The sequence below is a fragment of the Astatotilapia calliptera genome, chromosome 18 (assembly GCF_900246225.1).
Source record: "Astatotilapia calliptera chromosome 18, fAstCal1.2, whole genome shotgun sequence".
Lineage (NCBI taxonomy): Eukaryota > Metazoa > Chordata > Actinopteri > Cichliformes > Cichlidae > Astatotilapia > Astatotilapia calliptera.
The window spans coordinates 9,234,794-9,255,272 of record NC_039319.1 but is presented as its reverse complement, the minus strand read 5'-3'; the positions used below and the strand labels follow the sequence as shown (position 1 = coordinate 9,255,272).

Sequence of the window (20,479 nt, the reverse complement as noted above, 5' to 3'; positions counted from 1 at the left end):
ATGTGGTTAAAAAAATCAGTGCTTTTATTACATACAGTATTGCCATTTTACATCTGAATGATTACTAATGATTCAGCGATACTGAAGACGTTACGGAGTGTCAAATATGTAGCTAATGGCACAAAATCTGTCTGCAGCATTTGCAAAGTGTTAACATTACAGAGAATCAGGACACAATTTTGTCTCAGGCAGATATCTGACTCATTGTCAGTTTTACAGCATTTTTACTGAAAAAACAACAACATTACACTTAGCCTGTCACCACAAAAACAAGCCAACGTAGTTTGTTTTTCTTTCCTTTACAACAGTAGCCTTTCTTAATGAAAGTAGACTGACTAATTATAAAAAACAAACAAACAACAAAAAATCCCAAGCCTTGACTTATATTTGACACTTTTAAGACATCTCAGGCTGTTTATCAACTGTTTTATGAATTGATAGTTTATTAGTTTTCTTTTTTCTTTTTTTTTTTAAATCTTTGTTCAAAGACAATAAAACATATACAATGATTTTGCTGGTCCGGACTTAAGATTAAACTAGCCTACATAGCCTATTAACTAAGATGTCTAACAGGCTTTTTAGGCTAACAAACAGTTTGTCAAACAAAGCTCGTTTATGTTAAAATGAAGGAGGGTTATAAAGTTTGATTACTTTTTTAAATATTCGGATTCCATGTATCCTATTATTTAATTTTGGCAATTTTAATTTCCCAGCAGGACTAAATTTAATCAAATTCAAATATATTTAGTCTAAATGTTACGGCCCTAGCAGGGCCTCCTTCTGAAGGTGCCTGTGTGGGCGTGTCCCACCACCTCTTCTGCCTGAGGTGCCACACTTCCCTTTTGTGCAGCTGACTCTCGTCAGTAATCAAGGAGATTTAAGCCCAGGGAAAGGTGATTTCTGGGCCAGAGTGCCATTAGTGTGGTTACAGCTTGTGAGCTGAGTGTTTGTAGCTAGTGAGCTGTGTTTTTGGTGGTTTTCAGCTAGTGAGCTTCATGTCCGTATTTGCAGTTAGTGAGCTGCTCTTTCTTTTTGGCTTACGTTTTACTTTATTGACAAAAGCCTGAGTTTTGTTTTCTTAAATGGTGATAGCGGCTTGTCCGTCTCTTTTAGTTGAGCTACTTTAATAAAACTCTTTAATTTAACCCTCATGCCTTCTTGTCTCCTTTTTCTGACCCGGACACTTTTTGTTACTTCCCCCTCACCGCCTAGACCCCTCAGGGGAACGTAACACTAAAAAAAAAAAAGTGTGCTTATTGAAATGTATTTGACACTAAGCAATAGCACAACACAAATGTCCAGTAATTTAGAATGTAATTTTAGAAACATGTAAACCTTTGGACTTGTAGGTATTTATACAGTCAAAAGTATAGTTAAGGTAGTGAAGTTTGAAAGTTGGCGCTTTTTTATGCCTCTTCTAAAATTTCAAAAGTTAGCATGTTTGCTAACTAGCAAGAAAATTAACCAAATATATGATTCATTTACAACTTTAGAATGTGGGTTTACAGGTTACAATAAAAAAAAAAAAGGTTAATAGTACATTCACCGTAGCTTTCTACTGTTTTTAAATGCTAATCCTGAATGTTATCAGTGTGGTTTAGCTAAAGTTATCTTATATATATCAAGCTTTGGCTAAACTTTAAACAAAACAAAACTGGAGAGACCACATCATAAGAGACTACTTCATTCATTCTAAATTAAAAACACACTGTTTCATATATGAGGTAATACGAGGTAAGGTTTACTTATTGCTAACTTTACATGTAGCCTTAGCCTCACTCTTTTTATGCATTTTTTGTATACACCAAATACATTTTTTTTAACATTAGTCATTTCAATTAATATTGAGAAACCATAGACAATATTTTATTTTTACCAGTTCATGAAGTAAGTTTATTATTAGCTAAAATTCATTTGAATCTCAGTGTTGCTTCAATGTAATTAGCAAAATAGTCAAAACAAATGTTGTTTTTTATATATATACAAGGACACATAAGAACGACAGTAAGTTAAAAAAAAACTAAAAAAAATGTTTATTAATTGAATCTAAATTATAGAATTTGATTTAAACTTTTAAAATGTGGTGAAATTCAGCAAAACTCTCTGTCACACGGGCTTAGGTGACTTAGGAACTGTACCAAAAACCTCCTTGTGATTGCTTTGGCTACTAGCAGGTTGCTAAAGTTTGCATTGAAGACAGACTTCACTGCAAACCCTTGCTATCCAACTACCAGTTGTTAGTGAAGATTGAAGAAGCGTAATGTAAAATAGGAACTGGAGAATGTTCATCTTCACGGAAAAAGTGTGTCAAACGACTGAAACTAACAGGCTTGAACACACAAAACTTCACTTTGAAAGCAAAATGTCTCAGTTTCCAGTTTGCGTTGCACTCTTCACAGTTCTACAACACTTAGTGAGGAGTTGGCGAATGTTTGCAGACAAGTTAGAATGCTCCATGCAAACTACGGGCAATCACAGCAATCTGTTGGCAATCAAAGTAATCACAGAGGTTTTTGGTGCAGCACTATATACCGCTGTCTGATTAATTTTATCCAACAACACCCAGGAAGCACTTGCCAACTATTCAGGAAGAAAATGTTTTTCCTTAGCAACCTCTTGCTAGGTCCCCAACCAGTCTCCAGGGCTGTGTGACTAGAACTTAGACTCCAGGAAATGTTTTGTCTTTAGTGGTGGGGATAAAGACAAGACATTCATGTAACAGAGTACAACCTGACTCTAACAATATGCTAACTTGTATATAATTTTTGCATGTTTGGCCAGATGAAGGTACCGAAACTACTTGGTTAGTTTTAGGAAAAGACTGTGGAGGAAAAGACTGTGGATTGGGTTAAAATACTACATTTATGACTACCACAGGATAAATGAGGCAAATTGTGTCCATATTTACAAACAAGCAAATCACATTTCATGGCTATTTCACAAATTGTGAAATTAAATTTTGTCAGCAGGTTATTCAGTCAGAAATAAAGTCCAGTACATAACTGCTGCCAATGTAAACCTATGACAAAAATATAAAGCTTGACAGGCACTGAAATAATAACCAGAGAATAACATCTAAAATGCACAGAACTGTACATCAGTGGCATGTAGCTGTATGTCCCTTTTACATTAACATAACAACAAGCTGTTTTGTGAATCAACTGTCTTTGCATTTGTCTTTTGACCGAAGAGCACTTGGCAACCTTACAATGTTGATATATAAAGCTTAAACGGAAAATATGTGAAAACTCATCTGGAAAATACAGATCAGTTTTTTTCAATTGCAGGAAGTTCCACACCCTTTGATGCACCCTCAGTATTTCACTGAACAAAAAAACCAATTAGCCTGCGAAACCAGCAAGTGTGAGAGCGAGACATCCGTCTGTTTTCCACATCTTTGATAAGGATCGAGTGTCCTACACTGTCACAATAACCCTGCTGAGCACTGTTTTCTTTCGTGCAGGTCTCAGCTCCACTTTACCGAACAAGCACTGCTTAGATTTGTATCTTAAACCAGCATTTAGGCCCAACCGCCATGGCCTTTTTCAAACTCTCTGCACATTTCAGTGTGTGACGCAAAGCAAGCGTCGTCATCTTGTCTGTCCTTTTATCCTCCCTTAACAATGAAAGACACATAAAATTAGATTTGTCAGCTTAGCTTTACATTCTACATTTAGCTCTAAATTAACTACGAACATAGCGGTGGGATTAGTCATTGTTAAGCACCTATAGTTCTGGTTGTGCAGCTTAATCAGGAATTCTCTTGTGTTCGGTACAACAAGTCGAACAGGAATGGCCGGAACAACGACAGTTGTGTGAGGTAAAGAAAAAGTAGACACAAAAGGCTGCTGTACTTAGCAGTTAAAAATATATCCTCGTTCCTTGTCTTTAAAATGACATTAAATGCACACTGCACTCGACTCAGTATTAAACAGAATAAATCTATTTCCGCGTTTTTCCATAAGCGAAAAAAAAAAGAAAAAAGGAAAATCAGGCCTCCCTTTTGAGCCGTCACTGCGTTCCTCGGGTCCCACAGGAAAAGCTCCAGATTAAATCACTTCCTCACACATTGTGATACTGTGGAGGCTGGACCACACTGTCCCTGTAACTAGTTAATGCATTGTTTTGATTTGGCTGTTGTTTTTTTACACACTAATAGGAAATTTGGGGAAATACATTTATTTTTTCTACCCAGTTATAGACTGATAAAGCTCCCTGATCTGTGTGTTACGTATGGAGACAGAGGTAAAGGAGCATTGTTCTTCCTAGAACTGAGGGCTTCTGGACTGAGATCTCAGATGTAGTATATCCACCTGATTATCACTAGATATAATTTAACTTAATGTTATTTTTTTATGCTAGAATATAAGAAGTTTTATGAAGGAGCATAAAAGTGATTTACTTGCATTCCTGATCAGAAAATTTAATTTTGCTGTTTGAATGTTATGTTTGATTCATTTCTGGCCTCTCACTGAAGTCCAGTATACTGTCTCAAATTCAAGTATGAAAAATTTAGTTCAGTGAATTCAGTTATTTCAGTTGTAAACAAGTCTTTGAAAGATTTCTGAAATATTTGTGTTTTCTTAGTTTTTTGACAGGTGGTCTAAGAAATTTGTAAGGTACTCTATGTTGGATGCTTGTAGTAAAAGCCAAAGGTCTAAATTGTGTGTATAAAGCCTGCGAGCCAAAAACCCAGGCTTCATTCTGCTTTTAGCATTTGTTTTTCTCTTTTGTTTCTCCTCTAGGTGCTGTATAAATGTCATATAGAGTGGGTAATCGTAATATGGTCTAAGCACACAGCTATAGCTGCGAGCACAAAAGCCTCACTCCTGCTGTTCAAATCTGCTCCTTCTACAGGGCAGCCAATCAGAAGAAACTTGGCTTAAAGGGAGATAAAAAAAAGTCTTGTTTCAGACATAGAAGAGCTGACCAACATAACAGGTCTTCTTTCGATGAAGGGCAAAGAGCTATCTGGCTTTGCCCAGGTTAGACATCAACATACTAGCACCTTAAAAAGGCCCAGTCAAACCAGAATACTGAAAACATTAAATTTGTATACATTTAGTTACCCAAATTTATGCCTCAAAGCAAGCCAACACAGCAGTGCTGGTTTTGAAAGAAACCAAATTAGTGTAAAGTAGATGTTTTTCTGTGGGTTAAGAACAGGCGCATCAGTGTCGGCTGCATTTGACTTACAGGAAGTCCTTCACTGCTAATTTAAACTGCACTGTTATCAATGCTGTGCTTTTCCACCTATGACAAGTCAACATGTCCACTGTAAAAAACAACAACATGTATTTCTGCCTCTGATCACTGACACTAATACATGTATGAATTTATTTCTAAATAAGCTTTGGACTAGCATTAGCATCTTCATGTTAGCGCTTCCCTGTTAGACGTAAAACTGTTATCAAACCTCCAAAACTAATTACAGAAATCTTGGTATTTCCAGGCTTTTAAACTTAAAAACGTAACTTTATTTATTCCAGACACAGAAGCAGAAATAAAAAACTTCTAAAATACCATGGCGTGAGCATGCATCGAAGCCATGACAGATTTGTCATTTATTGAGCTACAGTGTTGTTTCTGCTTAACTTTAGTTTCTGCATTTATCAGATAGGGCAGTACAGACAGAGCAGGCCCTGCTGTATCTTTATGCTATGGGAGGCTAACTTCTAGAAACTTTCTGTGTGTTATGACACAAGTATATGACTATTTTAAGGAAAACTCTTTTCAGATATTTGAGAGAATCAAGTGGATCAGTTGCCAAACCAACTGAGACTAGGTAGTTCTGCTCTGATGAAATAAAAAAGAAGACAGACAAAAACACAAAGAAGGACAGAAACCTGTAGTAACTTTGGCAGGAATATCTTAAGACCTCATCATGCAGGAAGTTGGTTTGAAGGCACCATGTGAATGCCACAAATATTCTAATAAAGATTTTTTAAAGTATTTCCTGTAATGCTGATCTATTCTTTGGTGGAAGATGATGTCGCCACATTCTCGTACTCGCCATGGTCCGAGTCCTCCAGTTCGATACCTGGCACCAGGTTGTAGTACTCGGTTGACTGAGTCATGTAAGCTTTCTCCCTGTCAGCTGAGTCTTTCATCACTTCTGTGACACTCACCGTGTCCAGCTCTGTATTATTGGCCCCATCAGGCTCCTGGGAGCCTTGCCTCTCCTCTGTGGAGCTGGAGCGGCACGAGGTGACTCGCGGAAGAGACTCTACTGAGCCCAGCTTGATCTCCACTTCTTCATAGATGTCCCTGGTGCTGCCCAGGAGGGCGGATGCTGGGCGAAGCAGCAGCTGGTTCTTCAGGATCCCCTCTCCAGCTTTACCCTGCTCAGCCGCTGAAGGCTGCTGTTTGCTGCGATGCTTCTGGCCGTTGGAGCTGGAACTGTGAGGCCTCTTTTTTGAGCTGCTGAAAGTAGGCACTTCTTTTTTCTTCCTCGTCCTCCCACAGCACCAGCAGAGCAGCAAGGTGGACAGGACGAGGAGGGGAAGGACAATGAAGAGCGCTGTGAGGCCGGCTGGCCGACACGCATCGGAAACCTTCACCGACAACACAGTCCTGCCGGCCAGGTGCCAGGGAGAGAAGCAGGTCATGTTCCAAAGCAGATCCTGCAGTTTGATGGTGCGATTAGCCTCCCTTCTTGCCTCCAGGCCTTCCACTAACAAGCAAGAGCAGTCCCAGCGGTTCCCATCCAGCTCCAACTTTTGAAGCCTCGGATTGTCCAATATAGAGCTAGGGAGGAAATTTAGCTGGTTTTCTTGTAGAAACAACTTCTGGAGGTTGTTGGAGTCCATTAGAAAGTCCCCAGGAAGCTCCTGAAGTAAGTTCCCAGCCAGATCCAGCTCCTTCAGACTGGGCTGTCTCCACAGAAACCCACTTGGTAACATTTTTAGTCTATTATGACTCAAAAAGACCTTCTGCAATGCAGAGGCCCCAGAAGCCTCTTCGCCACTGATATCGAGAGAGCTGATATTACAGTTGGAGAGATCCAGTGTCACTATGTTTGTTTCATTGGTAAACACAGACCAGTCCACACGGGTGAAAGCAGATCCAGAGTAGTTCAGGCAACACACATCAGCAGGAACCTTGGAGGGAAACTGGGACATAATGGTGGCTCCTGGACAAACACATCCAACAGCAAGTCCTGTCTTCACTAGCAATATGAAAATCAGCCGGAGACTCCACTGGAAAACCATCTCTGAAACAGAAAAGACTGTTAAACCCAGCACAGAAAACATGACTTCATCACTACATATTGGTGCTCTGTCTGTTACTCCACCCTACCTGTTTCCTTGTCTCTAGGAAGGGATCCACTTTATGTTGGCTAACAGAGCTGGAATTATAGTTGTAAACCTAGCAGCTCCTCCTCCAGGTTGCTGTGAGGATCGCAGGAGTTGGCATGGTGACACGAATCACTGGGGATCAGTTGCTAGCTGTGAGAGAGGAAACAGATGCTTCTATGACTCTCACATGAAAGTAATCTCTTAACTGGCAGATGGGAGTTACACATGCATGAGTGGAGTGAAAAACCGGACTCTAATCTGAGAAGAAGGTTATCTACACAGACTTAGACCCCCTCAAATCTGGATCTATGTCTCACTTTAATGCCAACATGTCAATAAACTTGCTCTTTGAAACAACCTCCAGCATTTTGGTGTTTATGGTTGAAGTTGATTTAACTGTGTGTTTGTATAAACCTGCTTGTAAGAATTAACTTTGTAAGGTAAATACAGTAGTACTTAATAGTTCAGTTTAAGCCTGAATTTTTGTTTAAATAATTATAATTAATTATAATGCCAGTCAGAAACACCCAAGCTTACTAGCATGCCTTGTAAAAAGTGATATACAACTAAAGTATAAAACTGTAGTTAGAAAATTGCTTGAAAGAAAGTCTTAAAGACTTCACGTGTGATGCAATTTACCAAATGCACAGTGTACAGGATGTACACGCTTTATACATGGAGATAAAAATGATGCTGAGGTTCATTATGGTCACAAAAATGCAGCAGGGTTTCCCACAGATTCTGAGTCTATTTGTGGAAGTTGGGGCCGAGCATGTGTGTGTGTGCACTCGACGGGGGCACATGCACACTTCTTAAGTAAATAAACTGAAAAGACTACTTGGTGACAAATAAATAACAGATTAATAAAAGCAGCAGTTTGTGAGCATGAACTCTGTGGACATGAGCTGCACTTGCTCAAGGCAGCTTTGATTCACAGTAACTGTACCTGTAACTTGTACCATACAGAGTTTATATAAACCATGCAGATAAATATAAATAGCATCCATAGCAGATTTGAGCTATTCCCAGTTTGTGTTCTTTCTGTTAAATTTGGGGCTTGAAAAGCCCACATATTGTTGCTGTGATGGTTTTTCCAGAATCCTCAGTGACTCTTTGGACCACCGGGATAAAAATATGCCCTCCAATGAAGATAAATGAGATTTAGAACCTGTTTACAACATTTCTTGGAGCGAAAAATCTGTCTGTGCAATCAGCGAGCTGAATATTTTTACTTCCAGATGTAGAAGAGTCTGTGGGGATTCTTCAGAACAACAGTAAGTGCTTTTAAATGACCTTCTGGTGCATTTAAACTTTGCTGGTTAATTTAGTTTTGGAAAAACAAATGGTTACCTCAGTGAATATATGCTCTTAATGTCTGTGTAGGGCACAAACTGGACTTAACTTCAACAGCAAAATACAAATGTGCTATTTTTATCCATAAATATAAACTTTGTTTTGTAGCGTCTGGACAGGTTCATTTTGAAAATGTACGGGAATAAACAATTTCACAGCACGTATAGTAAAAAACGAAGATGACTCAGAGGATGGTACCCAAAATGTCTTATTTCACTGTAATTTCACTCCATCGTAATTACTTTAAACTCAGGTTTCATCCCTGCCGTGTGTCTGGCTGGGAGAACGTGACACGACAATATTTTGGAAAACCTGCACTTGGAGACACAAATAAACTAATTGCTGGTCACTTCCTAAAACTCACATGTGTACTGTGACGCCGCCTGAACATGAAAGCGCATGTGGTCGGCATAAACAAGGCCTTTCTTTTCCAAATGACTTACATGTGAAGCGGGCAGGATGACACCAGCCGGGACGGAGACTGTGTTTGTTTCGCCCGCCAAAAAAAGGAATGCGATAAATTATCAAACAAAAAAGCAAGACCCACCGCGGTCTGCCTGTAGACCTCATGTAACCATGGCAACCAACATTTGAAACCAACTTAAGGTAGGGACGGGCTTATCCCAAATAACCTTCACACAACTAAGTCACATGGTAACAACTGGCAACTAGTTACGGTTTCTTCCTGGGTTCAAACCTGAGCAGGGACCTTCTGGGTAGAGTGTGCATGTTCTCCCCGTGACTTTTATCTTAACTTATTGTTGCTCTTTGCTCACAAGCTCAAAATCTATTAGTTGTTCCTTGTACAAGACCAGGGGGTTAGGGCCTTGCAGTCTGTGACTCCAAGGCTCTGGAACAGATTACGACTCCAACTCTGTTTAGCTGACTGAAACTTTTCTGTTTAATCAGGCTTTTTAATTTGTTTTGTTTTCATTTAACATAGTTCTCATCTTATATTAATTGTGTTTTAATTCTTGTACGTGCTTTGTGACTTTTATGCCTGTGAAATGTGCTACAGATATAAACTTTACTTACTTTGGATCCCTGGTTTCTCCTACCCCGCCTATCTCAGCTCAGGACACTCTCACCAAAGAGATTCCTAATCTCAGCCAAACTCCAGATGCCAGAATTAAACAAGTGATAGAGAATTTATCTGAAACCTTCTAAAACAGGGGTCCCCAATCCCAGTCCACAAGGGCCGGTGTCCCTGCAGGTTTTAGATCTCACCCTGGGTCAACACACCTGAATCACATGATTAGTTCATTACCAGGCCTCTGGAGAACTTCAAGACATGTTGAGAAAGTAATTTATCCATTTAAATCAGCTGTGATGGATCAAGGACACATCTAAAACCTGCAGGGACACCGGCCCGCGTGGACTGGGATTGGGGACCCCTGTTCTAAAAGAAGAACATTTGCTTTTCTTCTAAGCTGTTCTCTGGATTTTGGACCTTTGTTTGGGGAAAACAAGACACAAATCTTCAAGTCTCAGAAAGCTCAATGTATTTTCACTATTTTGATGTCTTATATCAAAACGGGTTATATATTGAACCCACTCTATATAGCGACAGCACTCCCTGATAGCAGTGCGCTCCCAAGCAGCGAAATGCAAATCATTAAAACTGCTCATGAACAGGTTGCTGTGTTTGCCCGTTTGTTCCTCTTTTCATTTTCTCTTTTCAAATATGGATAACCGTGTTCTGACTGGGAATATTCTGTGTGAATGTGTTCTAAATAATTTTGATTGTTTTGTTTACTGGTTCCATTTATCATACTTTTCTAAATGATTAAATACATTCTGGTAGAAATAAAAAGGGGGGCTAAGGCCTTGAACGGGCCTTTGATGTGTCAGTGGGATGTGTCCCAGCTAAAGAGGCTTGCCTTGAATCGTGCAGTCTCAGAGGCTCTACTGCCAACATCCTGGAGTTGGACAACACAATTCCCAGACCAGAACCAACCAGACATGTCTATAATTCCTGGTTTACTCAAGTGTAGCGTTTTTAATAATTTTCTCAGACTCTTCCAGATCGTGAGTGTGCTCCTCTGTAAAACCAAATGTTCTCCTGGACATAAAAGAGGCACAAATGGCTTTTTTTCAACCTTGACTTAAAATATCAGCACAGCAGCGAGGCTCCTGAACAAATGCAGGAAGTGAGCGTCAGTGGAGAGAAATAATCTGCCTTGAGCTGATATCTGCCGCTTGTAGAGATGATCTAACATTTCTAGTATGAGTATGAGGGAGGATGAGATATGGTCGGTATGAAGGAGGCTGTATATGTTAAAGGGAAAGTCTGTATTAAATGGGATCTTATTGCACTTCTGACAGTGAAAACAGCTTCATAGAGAGTATAACAGCTTTAATTGTGTATTTTAATCGTCACTTTAGACTAAAACTAAATTCTTTAATATTAGCATGAAGTGACTTTGAGTAAAACACATCCTTTACAGGGAATAGCTGATTTTTCCCAGCAGAGCCAAGCTGTTAATGTGAACTAGAAGTTTAGAAACGATACAGTACTGCAGGATCTTTTAATGATATCTGCTACATTAAAAAAAAAGTTTGACCAAGATCCAGACCGAATGACACATTTTACAGTTGAAAAACCGTAAATTAACCTTGTTAATGTTCTCTGTAACAATAAAGTACTATCCCTTAATAAACTTGATCCAGTGTGGCTGCACTGTTATATCTTCTTAATAATTTTCCAACAGATACATCTGCACTCGGCTACTGATATACTGGTCTAGCTTTAGCTGTCATATTGGACGTAATGGCTGGTATGGCAACAGAGCAACAGTCACTGGAGACGAGTTTCTGGACACCTGATAAATGTAAAGTCATTTACATCATTCTTGTTTTGGTTTGGTTTGTGCAAACTCCTGAGACAAATATCTGTCCTCTTTAGCAGCTACGTGCTCCAGTGTGTTCACCAGCTGGTTTCTAACTTTGTGTCTGCAGTTTGGTGCGAAGCCAGCAGTCCACCGACAGTTTACATAGCTTTTTAACACTCAGGAGAACAGTGAGAGTGAACCAACGCTGGACAGAAAACAAAAGATGAGCTGAAAGACACTAAAAGTGAGGGGTGAAAACAGTTATATCAGTCATTTGCTCCTTCTGCCGCGAGCATTCCTGGGATGACAAACAGGCATGTTTCCACTTCAGAGGAATAAAATCTGAATAAAATATGATCACTTCCATCTCCATATTTTTATTTTCTCATATTTATTCAGGACGAATATGGGAACTTGAAGGTCTCCCTGCTGGAAACTAAACATCTAAATCTGTTGCAGAGTACTGAACATGTGACATTCACTTGTGCTGGGATGCTGATTAGTTGATATATGGAGTAAAGCGTCATTAAAGGGGACTTATCATTCTCTATAATTCTTTCTTTTTTTATTATACCGAGGCTCGATACAGCTCCTTGGTTCTGAAACAAATCATTGCCTTTAAGGCAAATTGCTTCTGATTGGCTGCTCTTCACAAACAGAAGGTTTCACAGCAGGCAGTTGGTGCTTCTGACCTCACAGCCAGATCATTGTTTGGGTGGATGACTATATTATTATTATACAGAGCCAAGAGCAGGAAAAACTGTCTTTAAAAACACTGAGCTTTTTGGCTCACGGGCATAATACTTACACTTACTCTGACATCAGTTTTTAACACTCCGCTCATGTTTAATATTAAAATCCAGTCTTCTAATCGTATATGTATGACAGAAACAGACAGAGAGCACGTTAGGTCCAGATTAAAAAGCAGACATTTATTGATAAATCCTCAAAAAATAAGGAAACAAGACAGCAATCACCAATTTAAGATCTACCAGTGGATGTTCATATGTCATCATTTGAACAGAGCCTGTATAGTGCTCTGTTTATTTATAATATGCACCATTTCATTTGCATGTTGCACAGCCCTGTGAGAAATCTTTGTTCTAACTGATGGCTATCAAGACCCAGGAACATCCCTCTGAACACGGAAAAGGAAAATGCGTGAAGGAAATAATTTGCCTGGAGTTGGACACTTTGGTTCAAATGTTCACACCCGAGCAGGAGCCAAGTCTGGACAGCTCTTGTATATGTTCATGCAGTCGCTCGTTAAGATAACTGCATGTCTGAAATGTCAAACTCCCATCTCGCCCTGATAACAGGGGCAGTGAAAAGGTTATAGGGTCCCTGCTGAGCAGCATCTGACTGACATGCCTTGTTTGAGGTGTCAGTCAGTCTATGTCCAGTATTCAGTGCAAACATTAGCTGATGAGCTGATCTTTGGATTCTGACACTACACACAAACATAAGTCACTTGCTGACCTTTGCAGATCTTCTGAGTTACGCCTTTAAGAAGATTTAAATCTGGAGAACAAGGATGATCTCACTGACCAGCAATGTGAGTTGCTACATCCTCTCTGGGAGCAGAGCTTCCTCTGAAATAACGGTCTCCATTCTCCTTCATTTGAGCAGAAAATATCTGAGCTAAATTAGAGCTGCAGCTGACCACACACTGGGGTGGGGGGGGGGGGGGGGGGGGGGGGTGATTTGGGGGCTTATTGTGTAAAATTTTAATTCTCCAAACTCAGTACTGTTAAGTATTCAAATGTAATTCAATAATTACCAAAATCAAATTAATTAAATATTCTAAACACTTATTTGGTGTATGGTCGACTTTCTGAATGTGATTGGATAGCACTGGGTCACATAGGTCCGTGACCACCTGCAGTGCTTAAATCTGGCCACTGTTCACCATAAAAACACATTAAAAGCATTATTCTACGACTCGGACCAAAACAAAGTGGCTATAATTGAAAAAACAAACAAACAAACAAACAAACACGGGAACACCTCCTAAAAGTTAAGTGAAGGTGCGTTTTGACGCACAAACACGCAGTCCATATTTAAAACACATCACCTTACCTGCGATGTCAGCTACAGGCGTGTTGCGCTGAAACCCTGATGGACGACTCGAACATCACGCACAGCCACGGCAGCAGCTCCTCTCTCCTCTCTGCATCCCATCAAGTGGTCCGTCTGAAGGGCTTCCCCTCTTCCAGCGAATCCGGGGGCGCGTCTTCCTCCGAGAGGAGTGTGGAAACACAGCCTCCTGGTTGTGTGAGGGAGTGTATCTTTGTGCGGGTGTTAAGAAAGTTAATCCTTACACAATGTGATCCTTTATTTGGTTGAAGACGACAGATTGAACCCTCGCTGAGCACCGGGCAAAGTTTAACTGAAGCCACTGAAGGTGTGTGATGTAGCAGGGCGCCACCTCTTGGTTGAAGTCGTTTTCAACATTTCACCGACTCAGGATCGGATGAATCCAGTGTTGGCGTATTTTAAATAATAAAAAGCAGATAAATATAAACTTGAATTCTAGCAAAATTTTGTAAAAATTGAGTGCATATGTTGTATTGGTTATTTCATGCACTAAAAACAGCTGAAAGTGGCTGAGAAAAATGTCTGACTCGTATAATCCACAACCCACAGGATGCTGCTGTTCCAACAGTAAATAATCAGAATCAGAACACTTTATTAATCCCAGAGGGAATTACATAAAGAACTATTAATATCAAAAATTAATTAATGGCACAAGTAAACACACTTGTCACTTTAGCAGGGGTACAGATACTTTGGCAAGAGTTGAATCAACGATTCAACTTTATTACTCAAGTAAAAGTGAAGGAGTATTGCCTCTGAAATATAGGCATTTATTAAAGTCAGAGTTATATACTGGAAGATTCAAAAATTCATCTTAGAAACTTCCGATTGTTCCAAGACCCAGTAATTGTGGCAGTTTGAAAAAGATTTAATAAAGGTTTCATAAAATAACAGTCAAATTTCAGATGAGAGAAGAAGAAAAAAACTAAATGAAAGTGGCTGCAGAGTGCAATTACTGCACTTGTGTTCATTATGGACTGATTTCTGACAGAAACGTTACACACTGCAAATTCATTCCCTCACTCACTTTAAAATAAATAAAATACTGATCATCTCGATGCCCCTTGTATTGTGGCTCTCCTGCTTTGAAAGGGAAACTGCAAATACATGATTGCAACTACAAAGATATGCACGGGCCAGCTTCACTGATGCTCTGCTCCACAGAGTTAGTTTTTTTTAGGACTTCTGCCTCGGCCTAAACCAACACACTCTCAAAATTTGACCAGCTGTTCCTGAGACGTAAAGTTGAAAACTTTCCAGATTTTGTTTTCTCTATTCTGAATATTGACACATTTAACCTGGTTTCCCTTTTAAGTGAAATTTTATAAGACTTGGTACATAAATATTTCAGGTATTGTCAAAATGTTGTGATCTTTGACCACCGAATAATTAACTTGAACACTCAGTTTCAGGCGATCTTCTATACTTTTGGATCTGTATGATGCCAGTGAGAGTGGATATCCCAAATATGATCATCTCAGCCACAAAGAAGCTCCATCCATCTGCTGTTCAAGCCTTATGCTTGTGATAGGCAACCAATCAGAAGAGGTTACATGGAGGCAGAGGAGACCTAAACTCATATGGAACTGTGAACCAAACAAAGCTCCTTTAATAAAGTGCAAAAAAATATGTTGAATTCCCTCTAAACAAGAAATTATAATATAAAGACCAAAATATAATCAATTCAGTGTGGAATACATATGTGTCAGCAAATTTTCTACTGTGTTTTTCTCCACATACTGTCAATGATCCACTGAACAGCCCCCACTGTTGTTCTGAGGCAGCTCAGTCATCCAAGTCTCACATGAATGCCTTTTGGGAAGTCAAAGAGGCCATAAGCTTTACTAACACCTTTGCTTTTACTATGAGATGCAGCTTTAATGTTTTCTTTGTATGTGCACCAATAAGTTCTTTTTGTAGAGAACGACGGCGCAGTGAGGGCACTTCACTGACTTTAAATACATCACACGTGAAGAGAGCAGCTCTGTGGCTTCAGACTGTGCCGCCTCGGCAGGTGGTTTACAGGCGTCTGGAGGGGGAGCCGAGTTTGGCTGACAGGATGGCGGAGTGTCAACAGGTGACACAAGTGTGCAACAATGGTCTGACATTACAGAGTCCTCTCCAGCTGATGTGGGAAGGTTACGCTCCAAAGGAGGCTGCGCTGACCTCTGCTGGGGAGCACAGGGAGTGAAAAAGGATGATGACGATGATGCAGGTGCCCTGATTTCTGCCGAAGGTGGCACTGTATCACATGTGTTTCGACATCCAGTTACGTGTAATGTCATATCCTCTTTGCGCATGATAGGTTTTCTCACAGTGCGGGCAGTGGTAATGACCCGTGTCTCGGCAAGGCAGGTTGCATCTGCAAATGTTTGTATCTGCAAGGGACAGCCATACATCACAGTTAGGAATTTAGCTGTCCAGCTGTGATTTTACTCAGTGATGCGATGGCATAAATATTTAAAAATCATGTTTCTTTCAAAGTAACTCTAGCTTTCTTCTAAAGCTGATCTACTGACTCCAAATCAGAGTTGGTAAGAGTAAGTAAAACTGTTGACCTTTAAATGTACGGTAAATGCAACGCTGTTAATCAAAAGAAGCCCACATTTATTTCCTCTTGTCATCAGCTTACCTTGGAAATAAACTGCATTTTTGATGTGGGACTCCAGATGTCTGCACATGGTCCTTGCACGTGTGGTGGTGAATTTGGGACACAGAGGGCAGCCCAGCTGTAAACAATTCCCAGTTTTACTCTTTAACTGGCATCCAGTCTTAATTATGGATGGATGCATCCTTCATCATATTTTTATTTACTTTTTCCTTTATACAAAAATAAAACATATGATGATGATGGATGGATGCATCTGGAAAACAGTTTTTTTTTTATTATCATTATTACTTGTTCTATGTGGTTATTTTATAAATTATGAAAGAATAAACTACACAGCCCACATTAGGAGCCGGTTTCCAGGACAGTGACTATAGGTTAAATGCCAACCGTCTCCTTACACATTGTTAGGCTTGTCAACTGCGAGGGTCACAGTAAGCTCCAAGAGTCACAATCTTAAAAATGAGCTATATGTAAGAATTTATTTTAAAGCTGATTCAAAAAGAAACAATTTTGCTACCAAATGCAGTTTATTATCCAAAATATGTTTTCTGCCTCTCTGACAAATAAAAATCATCATCAGCCACACAACAGACTGAACAATGAACAATAACACACACACACACACACACACACACACACACACACACTGAACCTTCAAATTCACACTAATATAACAAAACCCCGTCAAACCAGTAAATATTTAAAGTGTCTATCAATTCAGATAAAGTATTGAAGAACCTTTTTCTACACCAATCAGCTGTGACCAATAAAGGACGTTCTGGTCTGCGCATGCGTGATTATCTCAAGCGCTGACAGCTAAAAACAAACACTCGCTTTGACAGGTTTAACACTTTAAGACTGTCACACACTAGATTCTTCGGTATATTCAAGTTTAATGTAACGTAACTTTAGAAAATATTCTTACCGCTGTGAGAAAACAAAAACAGATGCAGACGGACCTCCGCGACAGTTACCTCCACAGGTTGCAGGAAATTACGTGACAGACTGCTCATGGGCAACTTTACTTCCTCGTCTTTAGGTTTACTGTGGTTAGACTAAAGGTGCAAGTCGCCCCCTACTGTAGTAGACGGTAACATCGTCATTACAGTATATTTTGAATATTAGACCTGGTTTCTATATATTTAATTGAAGCCTTTTGAGCTATCAGCTTCTCTTCCCGGACCTGCCTCACTCTGTTTCCCTGCATTTGTCTTTTTAATATGAACTTCTCGACTTCCTGACCTCTATGTAACATCGTCTTAACTCTGATGAAGAGCAGCTGAATTGATTACATGGCTAGTGCTGCTAAATCCTGCAGGAAGTGTATTAACAGAGGACTACAAAGGGAGAAGTGCTGAGTAATCTGGCCCTGTCATACCTTAAAAGCCTCACAATATCATTTTAGCTAACCTGAGCACTTTGCTCTCAGACTGCAGGCTTGTTGTTGGTTCCTAGAGTTTCTAAAAGTACAATGTTAGAGAAAGGATTCAGGTGTTAGGCCTCTGTCCTATGCAACCAGCTCAGAGACATACACCCTCTCTACTTTTAAGATTAGACTCAAAGCTTTCATTTTTCATGAAGATTCTGGATGATCATTTATGAATCAATCACACTAGAGTAAAAAATGAATGGCTAATTCATTGCAACTAGGAACAATTCGTGGTTGCATTTGGCAACTGATTGCAAATAGTTGCAGCTGGTGGCCCAGAGATTGAATGTGCCACATGCTAAACCACCCTAAACCTTTGGGTGGCCAGTTGTAAAGGTAAGCTGGTGGGAGACAGACAAAGGTTAGCAAATAACTGCTGTCTGACTTATAAATTCAGACCGATTGGTTGCTTTGTTCTAATGTGACTGTGGCATTAGCTGTGCTGCTGTAGGCCCAACCTGCTGGGCGACTTCCCATGATGCACCAATTCTCCTCTTTTCACTCCTAGTGCGTTTATATGGCACTACTGTAACTTTTCTCTGCTCTTGCCTGTAGTTTTGTGTTTTGTCTTATTTGTTGATCCTCCTCCATTCGGTCATGGCATGATTGCCCCTCTTTAAGCTGGTTCAGGGAGTTCTCTTCAATGCACCATCACCAAGTAGTTGGTCATGCAGGAATGCTAATACAATATTAAGCACCTTGAGATGACTGAGATGAACTGGAGGGATGTAGAAATAAATAATTTGATTGAAAATAATCTGAAGTATGTGTACTTGTGTTTTTTGTTTCTAATGCAGCATAATCCAATCATTTCATGTTCTAAAACCATTTTCTTATAACTATTGCTCTAGGAAATGTAGCTAGTAACCTTTCAAAAGTCTTACAATTTAGAGTGGGAATGAACTTGATCCAGCTGGTCCAGTAGATGGCAGCATTACCCAACCAAGATCGTCCACTTCTAAACATGGAAAACCCAAAATAACAAAATTAAGAATTATAATCATTGTTTGTCACATTTCACACTAAAATGCAGTACTGATTCAGTACTTAAAAACAAAACAAAAACAAGCAAATACAAACAGATTCTTTTTATTTTGGTATAAAAGACAGATGCATTTTTATACAGTTCAGTAAGAAAACTCTACAAAATTACTACAAAATCAGTGTAAACATTTTCTGGTTGGTCATTTTCTCAAAGTCTCTAAGCCGAGACAGAAAAGAGTGCAGAGAAGATACTGTAAACACTGAAAATAACACTGATTGAAACTGTACAATAAACACATAAAAGGCAGCGCGCTGAAGAAACGAGTCACACGATTATACTGCTGTCCTGTTTTTGAGAATAACTTTATTTTAGTGCAGTTTATTGCATAGTTTTGTTTGTTTCATCAAAATCAACTCCCCTTTGTGACATTTCTGGAACATTTCTATACAGCAGCCCTCTTTTGGGTATCTGCTGCAGTTTCCCCTCTAGTCACAAGCAGAGTGAGTTTGCTCATTGACACTGCAGATACAAGATAATCTGGTTACTCACAAACACACACTATGACCTTAAAGGAGTAAATTATTATCTTCAGATGATGTCTTTCTTGTTGCGAGCTGCATATGATGACTGTTTAGTGTAAGGCTGCAGCTGGGTTAGGTTAGCTTCACACGAGGACTGGAAATAGCTTCATACAGCTTTAAAATGTTTTCCAAGCTTCCTACTTGAGACAGAATATTGTTGTGCACACCATAAAGCATGCTAAAATTCATCCTTTTGACTTCACACACATATGAACGGGATAAAATGAAACAACTTCCACTGCTCTATTAAAAAGCTACTTTCAGCTGCTCTTTTATTCATAAGGAGTCACCACAGCAGGTAGTTTGATTGTCTGAGATATCTTTAAACACTTGATGCCCTTCCTGTTGTGCTTCCCAGTCTCAAACTGGGAGAAGACACTTTCTTTACTTATTAGGAAAATGTGTAAACCACTACACTCCTAGAGGATCTAATTATTGTCAGACCAAATTAACCCTCAGTCATTGCCAAGATACAGAAAAGAATTTACAGTTTTACTGCTGCTCTTTTCCAGTCATTGTGTTTCTGAAAGAAAAAACAAGCTTTTTCACATGATGAATACAGATGTTGTAGTAAAGCAGTTTGGACATTTTGGAAACAGATGTTACGTGTTGTGACACCCCCTTAAGATGTCTGCAGAAAAAGCATTTCTGTTGCACAGTGGCGGTAATGTGCACACTTTAAACACCATCATCAAAAGGTCTGGATTAAATACGTCCATAAAGTAGCTGATTTGAGTCATTTTATGTATGAACACCGATCATTAAAAAGACCATTTTAATGCCCACAGCCTAGAGAAAAGAAAATCTAAAGGTTTACAAATACCTTAATGTCAACATTTTTTTTTTTAAGTGTCCAGGATATTTAATACCAACATTTGTTGATAGGCCTCTGTGTAACTGACTGAGGTGCTACCTGTAGCTACAGGCAAGGACATCATAAACTGCAGCTGTACAGGATGTGGGCTATGTTTATAAAACTATAAATGTCAGAGGTTCCATACATGAATTTGCTTTGAATAAGTGAAAACCCTTCACAGCACATCTAAATGTTAAGACTCCAGTTTATAGATTTCTATTCAGACATTCAACTGAGCATTTTTGTGGTCGACTCATTTGTTTTACATACATACAAAAAAAAAAAAAAAATTAAGACTGGGAGGAGACACAAACCCAGCCTCTAGTGACTCAAGCCAGTGTACTCCCTCAGTGCCAGAACCAAGCCTGGATGAATGTGGGAGGGACACTGCATCAGCAAAGCCGAGTGTATATCCTCCTGAGAACTACAGGAAAAAAG

General features: G+C 39.5%; 1 protein-coding gene across 2 annotated transcripts; it reads right to left on the bottom strand.

The window, feature by feature from the left end:
- Positions 1-1,225: 1,225 nt before the first annotated feature.
- Positions 1,226-13,846, bottom strand: LOC113011184 (reticulon-4 receptor-like 1). Of its 2 annotated transcripts, none has more exons than XM_026150600.1 (3): positions 13,562-13,846; positions 7,300-7,448; positions 1,226-7,213 (listed from the first exon to the last, which is right to left on the bottom strand). In XM_026150600.1, the coding sequence occupies exon 3, from the start codon at positions 7,209-7,211 to the stop codon at positions 5,970-5,972; it is 1,242 nt and encodes a 413-aa protein (XP_026006385.1). In that variant the 5' UTR covers positions 7,212-7,213; positions 7,300-7,448; positions 13,562-13,846; the 3' UTR covers positions 1,226-5,969. The 2 variants fall into 2 exon arrangements, with proteins under 2 accessions (XP_026006385.1, XP_026006386.1); XM_026150601.1 differs by lacking the exon at positions 13,562-13,846 and adding an exon at positions 9,095-9,193.
- Between the last annotated feature and the right edge of the window lie 6,633 nt (positions 13,847-20,479).

What these genes read in the sequence shown, in the direction of transcription:
- LOC113011184 (XM_026150600.1), bottom strand. Translation starts at nt 7,211, where the DNA reads ATGGTTTTCCAGTGGAGTCTCCGGCTGATTTTCATATTGCTAGTGAAG.